At 35.6% G+C, this 16,262-nt stretch overlaps 1 protein-coding gene across 2 annotated transcripts in view; it reads left to right on the top strand.

The window, feature by feature from the left end:
• LOC132130044 (potassium/sodium hyperpolarization-activated cyclic nucleotide-gated channel 1-like) overlaps window positions 1–16,262 on the top strand; it is a 98,693-nt gene that overhangs the window by 57,398 nt on the left and 25,033 nt on the right. For both annotated transcript variants that reach the window (XM_059541642.1, XM_059541643.1), the window contains exon 4: window positions 12,307–12,525. In XM_059541642.1, coding sequence (XP_059397625.1) covers window positions 12,307–12,525 — 219 coding nt within the window. The remainder of the gene's footprint in view (window positions 1–12,306; window positions 12,526–16,262) is intronic.

Here is a 16,262-nt window from a genome sequence, read left to right as displayed (position 1 = left end):
TACAGCAGCCAGTAGCTAAATTAGGCGCGGTCACTTTAAGAGACGATGAACGCATCCCATGTTTTTCCTCAACTGTTTACTTTCACTTTAAGAAATAACTGACAGTTTTTTCGAGCATAATTTCCAAGGTGAATATTTTGACATATTTTGTATGCATTTGTCGGCACAAGAGCAAAAATAAGCAAATTCGATGTTCAAGTGTTTTGAGATGCCTTTCTCTGCGTGAGCCCTGAACACCAGAACACCGCGAGTACTGAATTGGGCTCTTTCACATCTTTTTGTTTGTTCAAACTGCGATTTGTGTTTGTTCGTTCAGGTGCAGGAGGGACTTCGAGGAGAACTTCTCAGAAGAGAGCTCGGTTCAGTGTCACTGTCCGTGAAATGAGGCTCTCGATCTCTCTCTCTCCGCACCGAACACAGTGCGCGAGTAACCAGCTACACTATTCAGCTTTTCCGCGTCTTGTGTTTGGATGCTTTAATGTTTAAACCGACAAGCGGTAAGGCTTAAAAACACGTGAAAAAGATAAGCTTTCGTGACGATGCGCAGCAGTGGCCCATCAACTGTCCTGAGCATCTCTTTAGGCTGGCCTCAGCCAGTCGGTTATATAAAATATCAAGGTGAGAGTCATCATAGCTTGCTTAGTATAGACCCAGCTCCCAACCCAACTTTGAGAATAGATTAACGGCGATATTTTTTTTATCGCCCGATAAGAGTCTCACGTTAACGCAGCACGTTAACGCTGATAACGGCCCACCACTAGTAAAAACATTAAAAACAGTGACATTAACACAATTTACTGATTTAAATATCATTTTAAAACCTCTGGCCTCCATTTCTAGACACATATTAATGTTTTCAGTGTTAAAATGTGTAAAAGTACGTTTTTTTTTCAAGAGCAAAACAAACTTTATTTCCAAAACATGCCCTCTTTAAATTACTGATTGCTCATGAAAAAGTACATTCACAGCTAATTTATTCAAAACAACACTGTAGATTTCATAGATAGAGCAAAAAATTTATAATTATATTAATATATATATATATATATATAGTTATGCTGAGAGTTTGTTCACTTGAGCTTTCCACAAAGGTTTTTGGCACAAAGGATGTGAAAGAGTGATTATGAACCAGCGGCGGCAACAGACAAACCAACAGAGATTTTGTATGAAACACTGTCTATAAATCATGTTTCTAACACGAGCCTTCTGCAAAAACACACTGCAAAGAGGAAAGATCAATAACTATAATTATATTCCACATAATAAATAATAAATGAGTTTGTAATTGAATGATGTGTTGCATGCAAAGTTCCTCTGTACATGTGACTCGATCATGAATTTTGCATTATTGTCTGCATTATTGCCACCAAACGTTAATGAGATGCTTCATTTGATCTTCTGTACATAAAATAATCCACATTATCCCTATGGATGGCTGTAGTAAATCATTTGAATATAGCGCATGCATGCAGAAGGAAAAGGCAAAGATCGGAGTGTTTGGAAAATCCAGTTGAAATGGCAGTTTAATTTGATGACAACCAGCCATGACGAAATTATACTTTTCACATTGAAAGATTTTGTCCAGATCATAAGAGTCCTATCAAGTTCTATCTACATCAGGACAGTAAAGCACCTCCAAAGAGGTCCTAAACGCTTCTTGGTCTCAAGGAACATTCATACTGACAGTCATTTATATGCTCATTTGCATAAAACTCTCTATTCAAAATATAAAATCAAATCACAAAGAAGTTCACTTTTAGATATAATACTTTTATATTTAAACTCTCTAATCTAAATGCACAAGGGATCATATTTAACTACTTATATATAATGTGTATATTTAAACACATTATATTATAAAAGGATGTTATATTATCTTATTATATTTTATATTATTAAATAACATTGTATTATATATCATTAAAAAGATGACAAAAGACAACATATATATAAATAAATATATATATATATATATGTATGTATGTATGTATGTGTGTATGTATCTTTTTTTTTTTCTTTGGTTGTATTATGTAGTAATGTGTGGAGTATTGTGTGTGTGTGTAGTTTTACATGCAGAGATGGTCTGCATGTGATCCTATACCACTCTCCCAGCACACACTGTCTGCTTTCACCCGATTGGCTCACTCTTGAATAGCTGGATAGTAACCAGGCTTGTGTGGGTTGTGTGTGTGAGAGAATGAGAGAGAGAGTGAGGAAAAACAGTTTCTACACACCTTTAGACAGCACTCACCTCATGTTAAGACAAAAGATAGGTGTAGTAGTGACATTAAAAGCCCGCTGGCCTCTCCGAGCACAGTTTCAATCAGCTCTTGTTTTGTATTTTTAATCTTCAGTTTCATTGACCGCGACTGTATTTCTCTCGTTTAAACAGAGGTGGGTAGAGTACCCAAAAACTGTACTCAAGTAAAAGTAAAAATACTTCTAGAAATATTTACTCAAGTAAAAGTAAAAGTACTAGTCTTGAATAGTTACTTGAGTAAGAGTAAAAGAGTATCGGATAAAAAATCTACTCAAGTAGTTAGTTACTAGTTACTTTGGGTCATATATACTGAGCCTATTTTTATTTAGATATATAGATAAAATGTATGTAATGTGTGTGTGTGTGTATAAATGTATATATTTCATCAGCCTTTACTCCAATTTATGTAATTTATTATAAAACCCTGTCTGTTTACTTAAGTAACAGATATAGGTGTCATGCCATAACATATTTTTAATACGACTGACTTTATATTAAATGTGAATTTAACATTAAAAGTTAATGTGATATAAATATTGCTACTAATCTTTCATTGTTCAGAAAGAGAGCAAATAACATTTACATTATTAAAGATCATTTCCACTGACAGTCTAGAGTTCAATCACTCTCAGAAACTCCCATTAAAATCACTGAAACTGTTAACACTGTGAAATCAATATCTTAATTAAAGATTCGTACACACATCTGCACTTTGTTGTTCCTGCGAGAGAATTCGCCAGAAAGAGGTATTCAGTCCGCGAGCGAGTGAAGGAAGCACCGGCATTTTAGCGATGACTCATCGGAACGCCTCTGATTGGCCAATGCTTTAATCAGCTCAAAAGAATCATGTGTGATTGGTTATAATGTGCAGTGCTGTAAAAACGCGTCTGTCTCTGGCTCAGCGCCAGCAAACGATCACAGATCTGAATTTAGCAGCTGGACTTGCTGAACGTATTCGCACCGGTGTGATTGTATTAAAATTAATAAAATCTTAATCGGCTATTTTTTGTCTTTTGGAAGCTGCATTCAACTTGACTCCCCTCTGTTATAAGCCACACACGTACAACAAAATAATGTCACAGTGGTATCGTGTACTGTAATCGAATGTAGCCCAAGTTATTACCTGTTGAACAGTAGACAGCACACGCGGTGTTCATCTAATAAGGATCTCCATCGTTAGCAAATAATAACCTTTGCAGATTTGCTTTCAATTCAGTGCAGTTCCATAGCCACATTTTCAACGCTGCTGATGTTAAACGTTACAACTCTGAGTGAACCACTTCAGACGCTCAGCGCACGCGGCAGTGAACTGAACGACTCATTCAAACTGATTCATGAACCAATTCACTCGTTTGCCAATTGGTTTGATCGAGCCTTTGAACAGAATTGACTCAAAAGAATGAATCATTCGCGAATGGGCATCACTCATTGCCCAGAGAAAAGTAGACGGCGCGTTTGGAATAAACTGAAGCATTTATAACATTTATTGCATTAAGATAAAGTAACGAGAGGAGCGTCGCCCACAGTAACGAAGTAAAAGTACAGATTTTTCCCCAAAAATTTACTCAAGTAAGAGTATAAAGTACCCATCTTTAAATATACTCCGAAAAGTATTAGTTACCCCCAAAAATTACTCAAGTAAATGTAACGAAGTAAATGTAACTCGTTACTACCCACCTCTGCGTTTAAACCATAACTCTAAATGCCTGTCTAAACTGTAAGGACATATTTTATGTTACCGTTGCACAAAATCATGACTATTGCCTCTGCTATAAATAACCTATAACAGCAAACTCATGAGTGCTCTCTGTGTGTCTGTGGATTGGATGGTTCGTTTTGGTGTTAAAGGTGACGTGTTGGCATGCTGACATATAGCGCCTTTGCACTTCTTGTGTCCCGAGTATGAGCCCCGGCTCATGGACCAATCCCCCCCACCTCTCCCACTTCACTTCCTGTCTAAATACCATCCTTTCCAAATAAAGGCAAAAACACAAAAACATAACTGAAGAAAAAAAAGTGACATAATACAGATTGGGTGTGAGCGATCAATCTTAAAGCTGGTGTATGGGACAGGTTTATAGGTTTAAGTAACAGGCCACTGGTGTTTCACTGTAATCATCAGACATGATAACACAATCTGTAAAAGCTCCCACAGACTGAAATAGAGTGCACCAGTTGGGTTCTCCATAGAGGAATTAATTTCGCAATAATGCATATAACTTTCAAGACAGACCTACTATGAGCTCCAAGCAATTATAATAATAACTTTTTTTTTAAACCACCCACAATCCTTATAAGAGACCAATCAACCAATCAGAGAAGTTCTTGTTAACATGGAAACGATAACAGCAGCTCAGTAACAGCTGCCCACTCCCAAGCATGGCAAATTACCCTCCCAACATTGAATAAATCAATCCGCATTGTAAAACAAATCTGAATAACTAAGTCATTTTCAAATCAAACAGTTTTCTATTGGTCAAAGCAACAAATCAGTTGAACTCGTTGCGAAATCTGCATGGGGAAATCTTTCTCCCTCCCATGAAATTCCCCACACACACGGATTACTATTAAAATGACAAGATTTTGTAAGGGAAAATTCAAAACCAAACAATTTAAAATGTGATCGCAGTTTAAATCATTTGTTTGGGTCATTTAGTCATTTGAAAGAATCTGTTAAGTAAATTACTTATTGATTCTCTCATTATAAAGACAATTAATTGTAATGGTTGTGAATGAATTAGTGTTTTTGAATGAAATAACTGAGTAACTGATAGTCCCTTGTGTTGGTCCTGAATGAATCAGTGTACTGAACGAGTTAGGTGAGCAAAAGATTCAGTGAGTCCTTCAAATAAAACATCAGTCACTTACTGGTGTAGCAAAGTAACATACAGAAAGAGTCAACAAAAATCATATTGTCCACACAATGTCCTGTTGTTTCAGAAATGAGTTTTTCCTTCACATTGTTTCATGCAATGTCTAGCTCAGTCCTTCACACAATCTCATACCTTTTGTCTTTTTTATTCGTTTTTTCATGTCAACGAAATGCTGTCATGATCTGATTCCTCTTGGAGCCTACAGAGAAAATAAATGGAAAAAATGTTACTGGAACAAAGGCTATATAAAAGTGGACAGTCACTAATACTTACAGCCAAAGAGAAACATAAACACAGATAAAAAGATTCTGAAAAACACACAAGTACACACTCATATATATATATATATATATATATATATATATATATATATATATATATATATATATATATATATATATATATATATACATACAAACTATTCTGTATGCACAGGCACACAGAAAGAAACTCATCTGACCCATCTAAAGAGAGCAAGACCCTATAATATGCATTAAATCCAGTAATGTCATGCAGCCCACAACTTCATTAAGCCCTCTTTATCTACCGCATATGGCTCTTGATCTTCTGTAATGCTGAATTAAGAACAATATCATTACTGTACTCTCTAAACGACCTCTGTTTTCAGGAAACGTTTTAAACTTGTGGGTAGTTAGAGCGATAAGATGGAGAGAAGCCGAAATATGGATGCGTGTGGCCTTTGTGTAAGTGTATGTGCGTGTGTGTGTGTGTGTGTGTGTGTGTGTGTGTGTGTGCTTTGGGAAAAGACTGAGCCTCATTTAAATTTTTATGGCACAGTAGCTCATCAGAGGAGAAAAGCCCATTAGAACAAAGGTGATTTCCAGCTTATTTATAATAAGAAGCGCTACTACCTGACTCATTATCTTACTGCTTAAACTTCTCACCCACAATGCATGGAATAATGTACACTGTAAGCTCCGACGGTATCCTCTTTTATTCTCAGTCACATTTTTGTCCTAAATGCATGTAAAAGGCCCCACGTCCTTTTGGAATAAAGAGGTTACTTTTCTCCGCAGCTTGCGCTGTTTTTCCACTTGCATTTTTATGGTAAAGATAAACACAAAGCTACTTTTGAATAGCATACTACTTACTCTTTTAACAGTATGTATACTGTGCTCAGTATGCCAGCAGTATTTTAGTATCATTGAGGTGCATTTTATTAGTAGCCTATATATATAAGCATATTTTTTATTTTTTTATTTCATTTTTAGTTATTTTAGTTAAACTTCAATTAAAATAAATTATAAATAATAATAAAGTTATTTCAATTAACAATTATTATTATTTATTTATTTTTTACTGTTATGATACAAAACTGCAAATGCAATAAACCTACATTTATTTCCAGTAGCACACTACTGTACATCCTTTATCATTGCATACTACTTCATTGTTTCAAATAGTACTTAAAAAATAATTATTGGCTGTTATCAGTGTGTTCTGCACAGTATCTGCAAACTGTAAGCAATATGCTAGTATTCCATTATGAACAAAAGACGACATTTCCCAAGGCAATTATGAAGAGACTATCATAATGAGAATGAGAAGAAGAGAGTAGATAGCATTGCAGAAAGCCAAATTAGAAGGAGTAAGACATCATTAATCCTCTCAGGTTTATGAAAAGTAAATAATCTTAAATAAAAGGAAAAAAGTGGCTGAAACATCTTTCTTTTCTTTTTCATGATAATTAAACCCTTTTTGAGAGTTTAGCGACTCCCTGACTGGATTACAGCAACAGAAACTGCGATTTGGTTTGTAAAAGTTGATTTTAAATTGATTTACGAACGGCAACTGTTCTGTCTACTGTTTTGTATTTACAGGTTTATTTTGAAATGGCGTACATTTCTATCAGTTTTGCTGTGTCTCCTCCTGAGATGTTGGCAAATCAATAGCCCACACTTTTATTTAATAAAGTCTCCTTGTTGTAGTAATTAATTAACAGATGTAAGGGATAAAACAGGGATCTGTTTGGGAGACGGTAAAAGATTGCTTTTAATTCTCAAGAGGCCTGTTGAGACGATTGCTTGGCCATTCGTTTTATCTCACACGTCACTTTAGATAGCTCAGCTGACATCCATCAGGAGAAATACAGAGGGGAGGGCAGAGAAAGGGTGAAAGAAGAAGAAAAACACATTCACAAAGGTAGGAGGAGATGGATAGAGAAAGAGAATCGAGAAACCAGAAGATAAAAAGAGAACAAGTGCTGATAGCTGACAATGAGCCCAGAAAACAATCCATCGTTCACTCTCAGAAGAAAAAAAAAGTACAAAAGCTGTCACCGGGGCAGTACCTTTTCAAAAGATATACTGTACTTTGTATACCTTTTATGTACATTTCAGGTATTAATATGCACCTTTAAGGTACCTTTTTTTCTGAGAGACATGCAAGCGTCAAATTTTTCATAAACTGTGGTCCTCTACAAAAGAAATATAATTTTAATAAATCTTAAATCTGTTTTATTTAAAAACATAAGCATGCACTGCTCTGACTGGAGATACATTTTATAAAAAATGAAAATAAAACATTAAAAAAAAACCTATTTCAAAAGATTTTATTTTGTGAGGGTGGGGGGATGCAATATTTGTTGCAGTTAATATTTTCATTTGCAGTCAAATTTTATACATTTTTCAATTTTACATCATTATAATTGCAGGTTTTCTCAGCCATAAAACAGATTTTTAGCACAACCAGTACTACAATAAACAGTAATTATTCAATTAATTTTTAATAGCATATGTGCCCTGAATTTTTATTATTATTATTATTATTATTATTATTATTATTATTATTATTATTATTATAATTATTATTATTATTATTACTTTCTCCACTTAATTACTGTCTTTTTCAACATCATTGTTTTAGAAGCACATTTGCTGTTAAAATAAAATGTTCTGATAGGGTTCAGCGACCAATCAAAACCTCTTAGTTCTGTCGCTGATCTACACTTTCCTTGTTTAAATGAACATTCAGAAGTTTAAGAAAATGACATACTGCATGTTCAGACGCAAACGCCTCTTCAAGGGGAGGTGGTTTATTCGAGCCCCTTATTACCCTTTTCTGACATACTGGGCTTGTAAACGTAGCGTGTGATTAGCTGGAATGGCTGAATTGAATTGAATTTCAATCACTGCATGTCTGGTCACATCTGAGAGAGTCACACCTGGGTGAGCAGAGCGGTTGCATGTATGGTCGCAAGAACTTCACAGATTTGGGATGGCACTTTGATTGCCATTGTTGAACAGGTGAATGAATTTTCCACACAAAGAAGTGTTTATGTTGGATTATTCACATTTTCGCACATGAGTGTCTCGTGTGGCTATTATGCAGATGAGCCAAGCAATATGACACACGTAAACACCTGGTGTGTACTTTTCTTTCTCTCTCTTTCTGGGATTTTCTACGTGGTGCTGTCTTTCTATGACACCTACTGTAACACACACATATAACATACACACAGATTATCAGCCAATCAACACATTTCCCAAGTGGGCTCCTTTAATCATCAGCAGACCACTTAAGGACACACAGCTATCAAATACACCAGTGCTTTGACGTGTTAGTTAAAACAGTGTCTGAGTACAGAGGATGAGAGATTAGGGGCCCTATCATACACCCGGCGCAATGCAACGCAAGGAGCAGCGCAAGTGTGTTTGATAGTTTCAGTGTGGCGTTGTTCGCATTTTCCCGTCCAGCGCCACGTCGTTTAATTAGCAAATGCATTTGCACCCATTTGTGCGCCCATGGGCGTGCTGGTCTAAAAAAGAGGTGTGTTCAGGCGCATTGCTATTTTAAGGAGTTGAAAATAGACTGCGCCATAGACCAACTCAAACCTGGTCTAAAGTCTAAAGTCAATGGCGCAATATTGTTTTGTTATTTAAAGAGCATATTATTTGGTAGAAAATGCGCCTCTGGGTGGGTCCACAGTGTGCGTTGACTTTGCTTATTACACACAGGGATGCGCATCACACAAACATGCCAAATATTAAAAACAAAAGGATGACAGTGTAAAAGAATATTATTGTGTAGGCTACATACATATAAAAATGTAATAATGGATAGTCATTGCGTGTATTAAAATTAGGCTACCTATTTGCAATACAGCCTATTACTACTTATAATGATGAATGAAATTGGCTAGTTAATTGAACAATCATGCCAATACAGACACATATATATTTACTGACTATATTTCCTGCTTGTCCCGTAGATTATCTGCTCGCGCTCACGCACAAGCAGATCGGTTTCTTTGCTTGAGAAGCGTTCAGCTTTTCCACCAACAAATTCCGCCATGTAAATAGCGATCCACATGGCACGAGTTCATCTCGCTCTTAAAAGGAATGGGAATGACCTTCTGGTTGGTTTATTGAACGTTACGCCTATTACTCATTAAGAGAATAAGGACAACCCATTCCAAAAATGCGCCCAGGTGCACAGACCGTTTTACCATCGTTAAAATAGCAAAAGTGTACTTGGACACGCCCTGAGTGCACCTGCGCTGTGTAATATTAACATATAAAATATTAACACCCAAAAAATGTCAACCACCTAGCAACCACTCAGGACACTCTAGCAATACCCTTGCAGCACCTTAGCAACCATTCAGAACACTTTAGAAACCACATTGCAACACCCAAGCAATGATCTAGCAACCAGCACCAAAAACACTAGATCACCCCACTAGCAATCCATCAGAACACCCTAGCAACCACATAACAACACCCTAGAACACAGCCGCAGTCCTGCAGTGTTAAGCTCCAACCCTAATCAAACACACCTGAACAAGCTAATTGTTGTATCTTCAGAATTACTCTGCAGAACAGTGGCACTCCAGGACCGAAGTTGCTTATTACTGCCCTATATGTTCTGTAGCAACCACCCAAAAATCTAGTGGTAATTTTCTGCCCCTGTGCAACCCTACTCAGAGCACCCTAGCAATTTTATATCTACCATCAGAAAACTCTATCAGACACCTAGCAACACCCAAACAGCCACTTAGAACACCCTAGAAATTTTGTAGCAACCAAACAGAATCACCTAGCAAGGCTATAACAGCACCCTAGCTACCAACTCAAACAACAACATAGTAACACAACAGAAAATATGTAAGTCACAGACTCGCCCTGGGAACCACTGACATTTATTCTTTTTCAACAAATGTAGTATGATGTGAAATGACAACAACGTTCCCCATGTCATTTCAGCACAGAATGGAATGGAATATCTAATATGATGTCCCACAATCCTCTGTGTGCAATTATGCCTTAATTTTTCCATCAGTCTTTGAAAGAAATCAGCAATCAGCATGGAGATTAAATTTGGCAGTAATAGGTAACTCAGTACTGGAGTTAATACAGCTGTAGAGAGAGAAAGCGAGCATTTCAGGAGCATTTTCCTAAAGTTATTCTGACAGGCGCACACACTCAGCAGAACTTGTGTGATGTTAGTGTCCCGTCTAGCATTTGAGAGCCCTGTAGGTCGGCAGGAGGCGCTACGCAGGTTTAAGAGCGGCTTCAATGTGCATTTGTTGGCTTCCTCACCACTTTTTCTTCTTCAAAAAGAGCAGCAAGAGATTCAAATAGTCAGCAATTCCATTCCAGACTCCATCCATGAACACAGAACTGTTACATCCCTCCAGTGAGCTTCACATAAACACGACGAGCCGAGGCCAACGGGAAGTCATATGGGTCTTGTTTTAGTTCGTGTTCTCGGTTAACTAATGTCTGTGAGTAATGCTGACATTGAAGAGTGACAGAGGAAACTGAAAATAGCTTCTGGGAATAAAATAAGTAAGAGAAGCAAATTCATCTGACCTAAACAGAGCACTGCTACATTTGGTACAACTTCCCAAAAATATCCAGTGCTGATTCAACAGGGATCTTACAAACAAATGGAATAAGAAATAGCTTATTTTTATAAAAATAAAATAGTATTAGTAATAGTAGTAATTATATTTCAAGTCTTACAAGTTGTTTTCAATGAAGAATTAACTAATTCTAATACTATATATTTTTTTAATACTGTTATACACTAATATTTAAAGACAACATGAAATATGATATGATATATGATCTTTGATATATGATACATGATATGACATGATATGTGCTTCAGTTATTGATTGTGAGTAAGGTCAGACACGCTGCTGTACATCTGCAGTACAGTTTGACTCTTTCTATTCGCACAATTCTCCATTAAAATCAGCTGCGCTAATAGCCTGTGAGAGGACTGAAAGTGTCCTTCCTTTTCTTCTCTCGTCCAGCATGAGGGATCCACAGAGCCGTATATCAACTGACAGCAGCTAATGGAAGTAATCCAAGTTGATTAGCAGACACCAAACCCATCACTTGTTTTAATACCCAGCTGCAAATGGTGTAGAGATGGGGTACTTTTTCTATAGTGTCTGTGAGTGCATATGTGTGTGTGTGTGTGTGTCTGTAGGTATACACACACAAATCCATATATACATTCTTATCAGACAGTGTATAAAAAGAGCAAAATATTGTTATTATATATTGTAATACTATTTACTAATAGGCTTACAGTATATATTTCCCCCCCATAAATAAAACATTCCCATTTAATAATTATTATATCAAATGTACAAATACATATTAATTTATAAATATCAATTAGGGTGAGAGAAAGAAAATGTAATAATCATAATACAATTCATAATAAATAAAAATATATACATCTCTTAAATAAATGTATAAAATATTTTCATTTACATAATATTATTTGTTTGTTGCTTACTCCCAGTTGTAAGGCAAACTATTGTTCCATATAACTTTAACCGATCAATTGGAACATTACATTTGACAAAAGAATAAATAAATACAAATCAAAAACATTTCAAATAAAAAACGTTTTTAAAAATCCTGTAATAAAGATATATAGGTGGATGGTTTGATTATAACATATAAAAGGGAACAGTAAATACATAAAAGAGAGAGAAAGATGGAAGGAAAGATGCATGGAGAGAGATAGTTTGCCATGCATGAAGGTTAAGTTGGCAGGACGCTCTGGAGACTCACTGATAGTTTTTGCCTGCAAGCGTACATGTGTTAAATTCACTCCACCTGCTTTTCTATTGCCGACTGTCTTTCTTTTTGTGTCATCATCTCATCTCCGTCTCTTTCGCTCTCTTAGAACGACTCCTGGGGAAAGCAGTACTCTTACGCACTATTTAAGGCCATGAGTCACATGTTGTGTATCGGGTACGGAGCCAGAGCGCCCGTCAGCATGTCGGACCTTTGGATCACCATGCTAAGTATGATTGTGGGCGCCACCTGTTACGCAATGTTCGTGGGTCACGCCACAGCCCTCATCCAGTCTCTGGACTCATCTCGACGACAGTACCAAGAGAAGGTAAGCGCAGCCTCGTTGGTTTCATTCACCTAGCTTTTTGTTTGTCATTTTGATATTCACACCACCATGCCTTCGCCGGACGTGCATGTGATGTTACAACATCTCAATAGCGTAGTAATCTGTGTCATCATCACATATCACATTATGAGCTCATTGCTCATCAATCATTCAAGAATGACATCAATATTCATCTCACGTCAAAAAAAATTCTAGCAACATGGGATGCACTCTACACCTACGTTTGGATGAGCGGTATGACCAAAATGAGCAATTTTGTATCATTAAAACTATATATATTTATATATATTTATATATTTATATTTATATTTATATATATATATATATATATATATATATATATATTATTTTTTTTTTTTTAAACATAATAATAATTGATTATCATAATAATTTAAAATGATCATTCATACATTTTAAATAATATTTTTTAGTAACCAAAAATATTAATAACTGTTAATATTTAATTGTCTTGTTTATAGAAAATTATTATGAATACCATTATTTTCATGATTATGAAAATGTCTTCTTTTGTAATATTATTGTTATCGCTGTAATTATTATTATTATTATTATTATTATTGTCGTTGTTGACTAATCAAGGAAATTTATTTCTATTTATTAGTAATTAATATTCTTTATTATTAAAAAATATTATGATTAAGTTGTATAAGTCCTATTAGTATTATTAGTATCATTATTAAATGATCAAATAAAAATTATTATTATTATTCATTAATATTCTTTATCCAAACATATTGTGCTTAAGTATAATTCTTATTATTATTAAAATGAAGGAATTTTCTAAATTATTTTGTTTTGTTTATTTTTTTTTATTAATATTATTATGTTTCAATTATTGTAATAAATTATTAAAAACACATTAAAAAGTATTGCTTTTACTATAAAATTGTTGTTATTATTATTTAATCATTTTTAATGAAGTAATATTATTTTACAAATAAAGTTTTGCATAATTTCAATAGCAACCAACTAAACTTGTCTTCTCGTCTCTAGTTTCTCCCACACATTCTGCTCTTAATTTTCTCATAGTGCTTGTTTCTTTGTCAGTCTTGCTTGTAAACAGCATATAGCAATAGCAGCACAGGCACGTGTAACTCTCACCTGCACCTGTTTCTGAACCAGTGTGATCGCTGCTTGACACATTCCTGCAGTTCTCTGACCTCAGCTGTATAGTTCATTACTAAGCTCAATTGAGGATTGTGATGCTTAAGTCATCAACTCAGAGATACCACTGTGTATCGATTTCACTTCCTCTAAACAGCATGCAACTTCCTCCCCGAGAAACCATGAGAGAGGGATAGGCAGATTATCCCTCATTCTAGCGTCTTGTCTTTGAGGGCTTGTTGTACCATTAGTGGATCATTACATCCCTGTGCTTTCAAAGAGGATTTATCCCAAGTGATTGACATAAACACTCTCTACAGGCCAAAGCATGTGCAAGAGCTGCTTTGTCCCATGAGAGAAGGGGGCTTATGTCATCTGGGCTTTGTTTGGGTGGCAAACCCGACCTCAGTGGGCCGGGATAACGTCACAACACACACACACAACGTCATGCCAACATGAGCCATCAGGTTCTCTGTTTAATGCCATTATAGTGGATGAGTGGAAGGACAATATTTAAATGGAGAGAATGGGATTGTGCTCCAGGGAGTTGGCACACACTAAATGAAAAAGAAAACACATACAACACTGTCAGATTGTACCATTTAGTAAGCTTGTCACAGGGGCAGTATCCTTATAAAGTACATATAGCTACCATTAAAAGATGCATACTAGTACTGACCCAGTGAGATGATGTTGCCTAAAAGTACTTTTTTTTGACAAAATACTCTTAAAAGAAACTTAAAGTAATATCCCACATGAGACCTTTTTAACATAGAGAGCAAAATTTAGACTTTTTTCTTAGGTTTCTCAAGTGTTCCTGTAGAAATAGAGTTTATTGCTATGAGTCTTTCTTCTAGAGGTTTTAAAGAGATCTTAACGATGTCTCAAACTGTGCTGAGACTTGATAAACTTAATTATGAAATCACAAGATAGAGAGCAAATAATGACTTTTGCTGTTTCATTAAAAAAAAAAAATCCCAGTAACTTTTTAACTTTTCAAGAGATTTTGAAAAGGTCTCAAGCTAAGCTCAGATTTGATAAAATAAAGCCTGCAATCAAAATAAACACAAACATTCCTCCAAGTCCAAGTCCAAGATCTGATACCATTCTAAAGTCAGTATATGTTGGGTAAGTATATTTCTATGTTTATTTTTTAAAGAAATACCTTTATTTAGCATGGATGCATTATCAAAAAATAAAATTAAATATTTGTACATTGTTGCAAATATATACAGTACAGACCAAAAGTTTAGACACACCTTCTCATTCAAAGAGTTTTCTTTATTTTCATGACTATGAAAATTGTAGATTCACTCTGAAGGCATCAAAACTATGAATTAACACATGTGGATATATATATGGAATTATATACATAACAAAAAAGTGTGAAACAACTGAAAATATGTCATATTCTAGGTTCTTCAAAGTAGCCACCTTTTGCTTTGATTACTGCTTTGCACACTCTTGGCATTCTCTTGATGAGCTTCAAGAGGTAGTCACCTGAAATGGTCTTCCAACAGTCTTGAAGGAGTTCCCCGAGAGATGCTTAGCACTTGTTGGCCCTTTTGCCTTCTGTCTGCGGTCCAGCTCACCCCTAAACCATCTCGATTGGGTTCAGGTCCGGTGACTGTGGAGGCCAGGTCATCTGGCGCAGCACCCCATCACTCTCCTTCTTGCTCAAATAGCCCTTGATGCCTTCAGTGTGACTCTACAATTTTCATAGTCATTAAAATAAAGAAAACTCTTTGAGAACGTGTGTCAAAACTTTTGGTCTGTACTGTATATATATAGTAATGATAGTAATGATGTAATGATGAGTAATGATGCTGAAAATTCTGCATTGGCATCAAAAATATTTTAAAATAGGAAACAGTTCTTTTAAATTGTAATAATAATATTGCATAATATTTCTGTTTTTATTTAATTTTTGATCAGATAATGGTAGTGGAATTTTAATCATTTGAATGGTAGTTAAACTTCTACTGTATATCAAATAATGTCTCTTTTGTCTCTCCAGTTCTATTGCTCCTAAGAAATTTTACACCAGAGACAAAGTTGATACTTAAAAGAGACACTGACTGAGTTATGAAACGTATGATTATACAATTTCTGCTTGTCGACAAAAATAAACTTTTAGAAAAAATGTTTGCATTTCTCTATCAAGTGTCTCTAAGCTGTAGCTTATACTCATTCTGACATACGATCCAATCAATATCCAGAGACCAACACAGGCTCATTTTCACTGTAACTCATTCATCACGCTGTTACGGGTTTTAAAATACCATCTAAGAGTTTACTCGCATTCATAAAGTTACATTTTCTCATTACAGCCCGTCTTTACATCATCTTGATTGGCAAAGCCATTTAGCTGAAACCCTTTAGCAGAACAAAGTGTGGGATTTCCAAGCTAATGAGATTCCTTTACTCTGAAAAACAGGATGCTGCACACATACATAGCTCATGCGTACCATCAGTTACCCTGTCATGGCCGCCATGCACAGTCTTTCAGAGTTGCACACATTTGACCTTGCGCTGGCAGTGAAGCGTTCGACACAAACGGGCTGTGTGATACACTTCCCGTTACTCTTCCATTT

The sequence above is a fragment of the Carassius carassius genome, chromosome 47 (genome assembly GCF_963082965.1).
Source record: "Carassius carassius chromosome 47, fCarCar2.1, whole genome shotgun sequence".
In the NCBI taxonomy this organism is placed as follows: domain Eukaryota; kingdom Metazoa; phylum Chordata; class Actinopteri; order Cypriniformes; family Cyprinidae; genus Carassius; species Carassius carassius.
The sequence above is the reverse complement of the archived record's forward strand: the minus strand, read 5'-3'. Positions and strand labels throughout refer to the sequence as shown.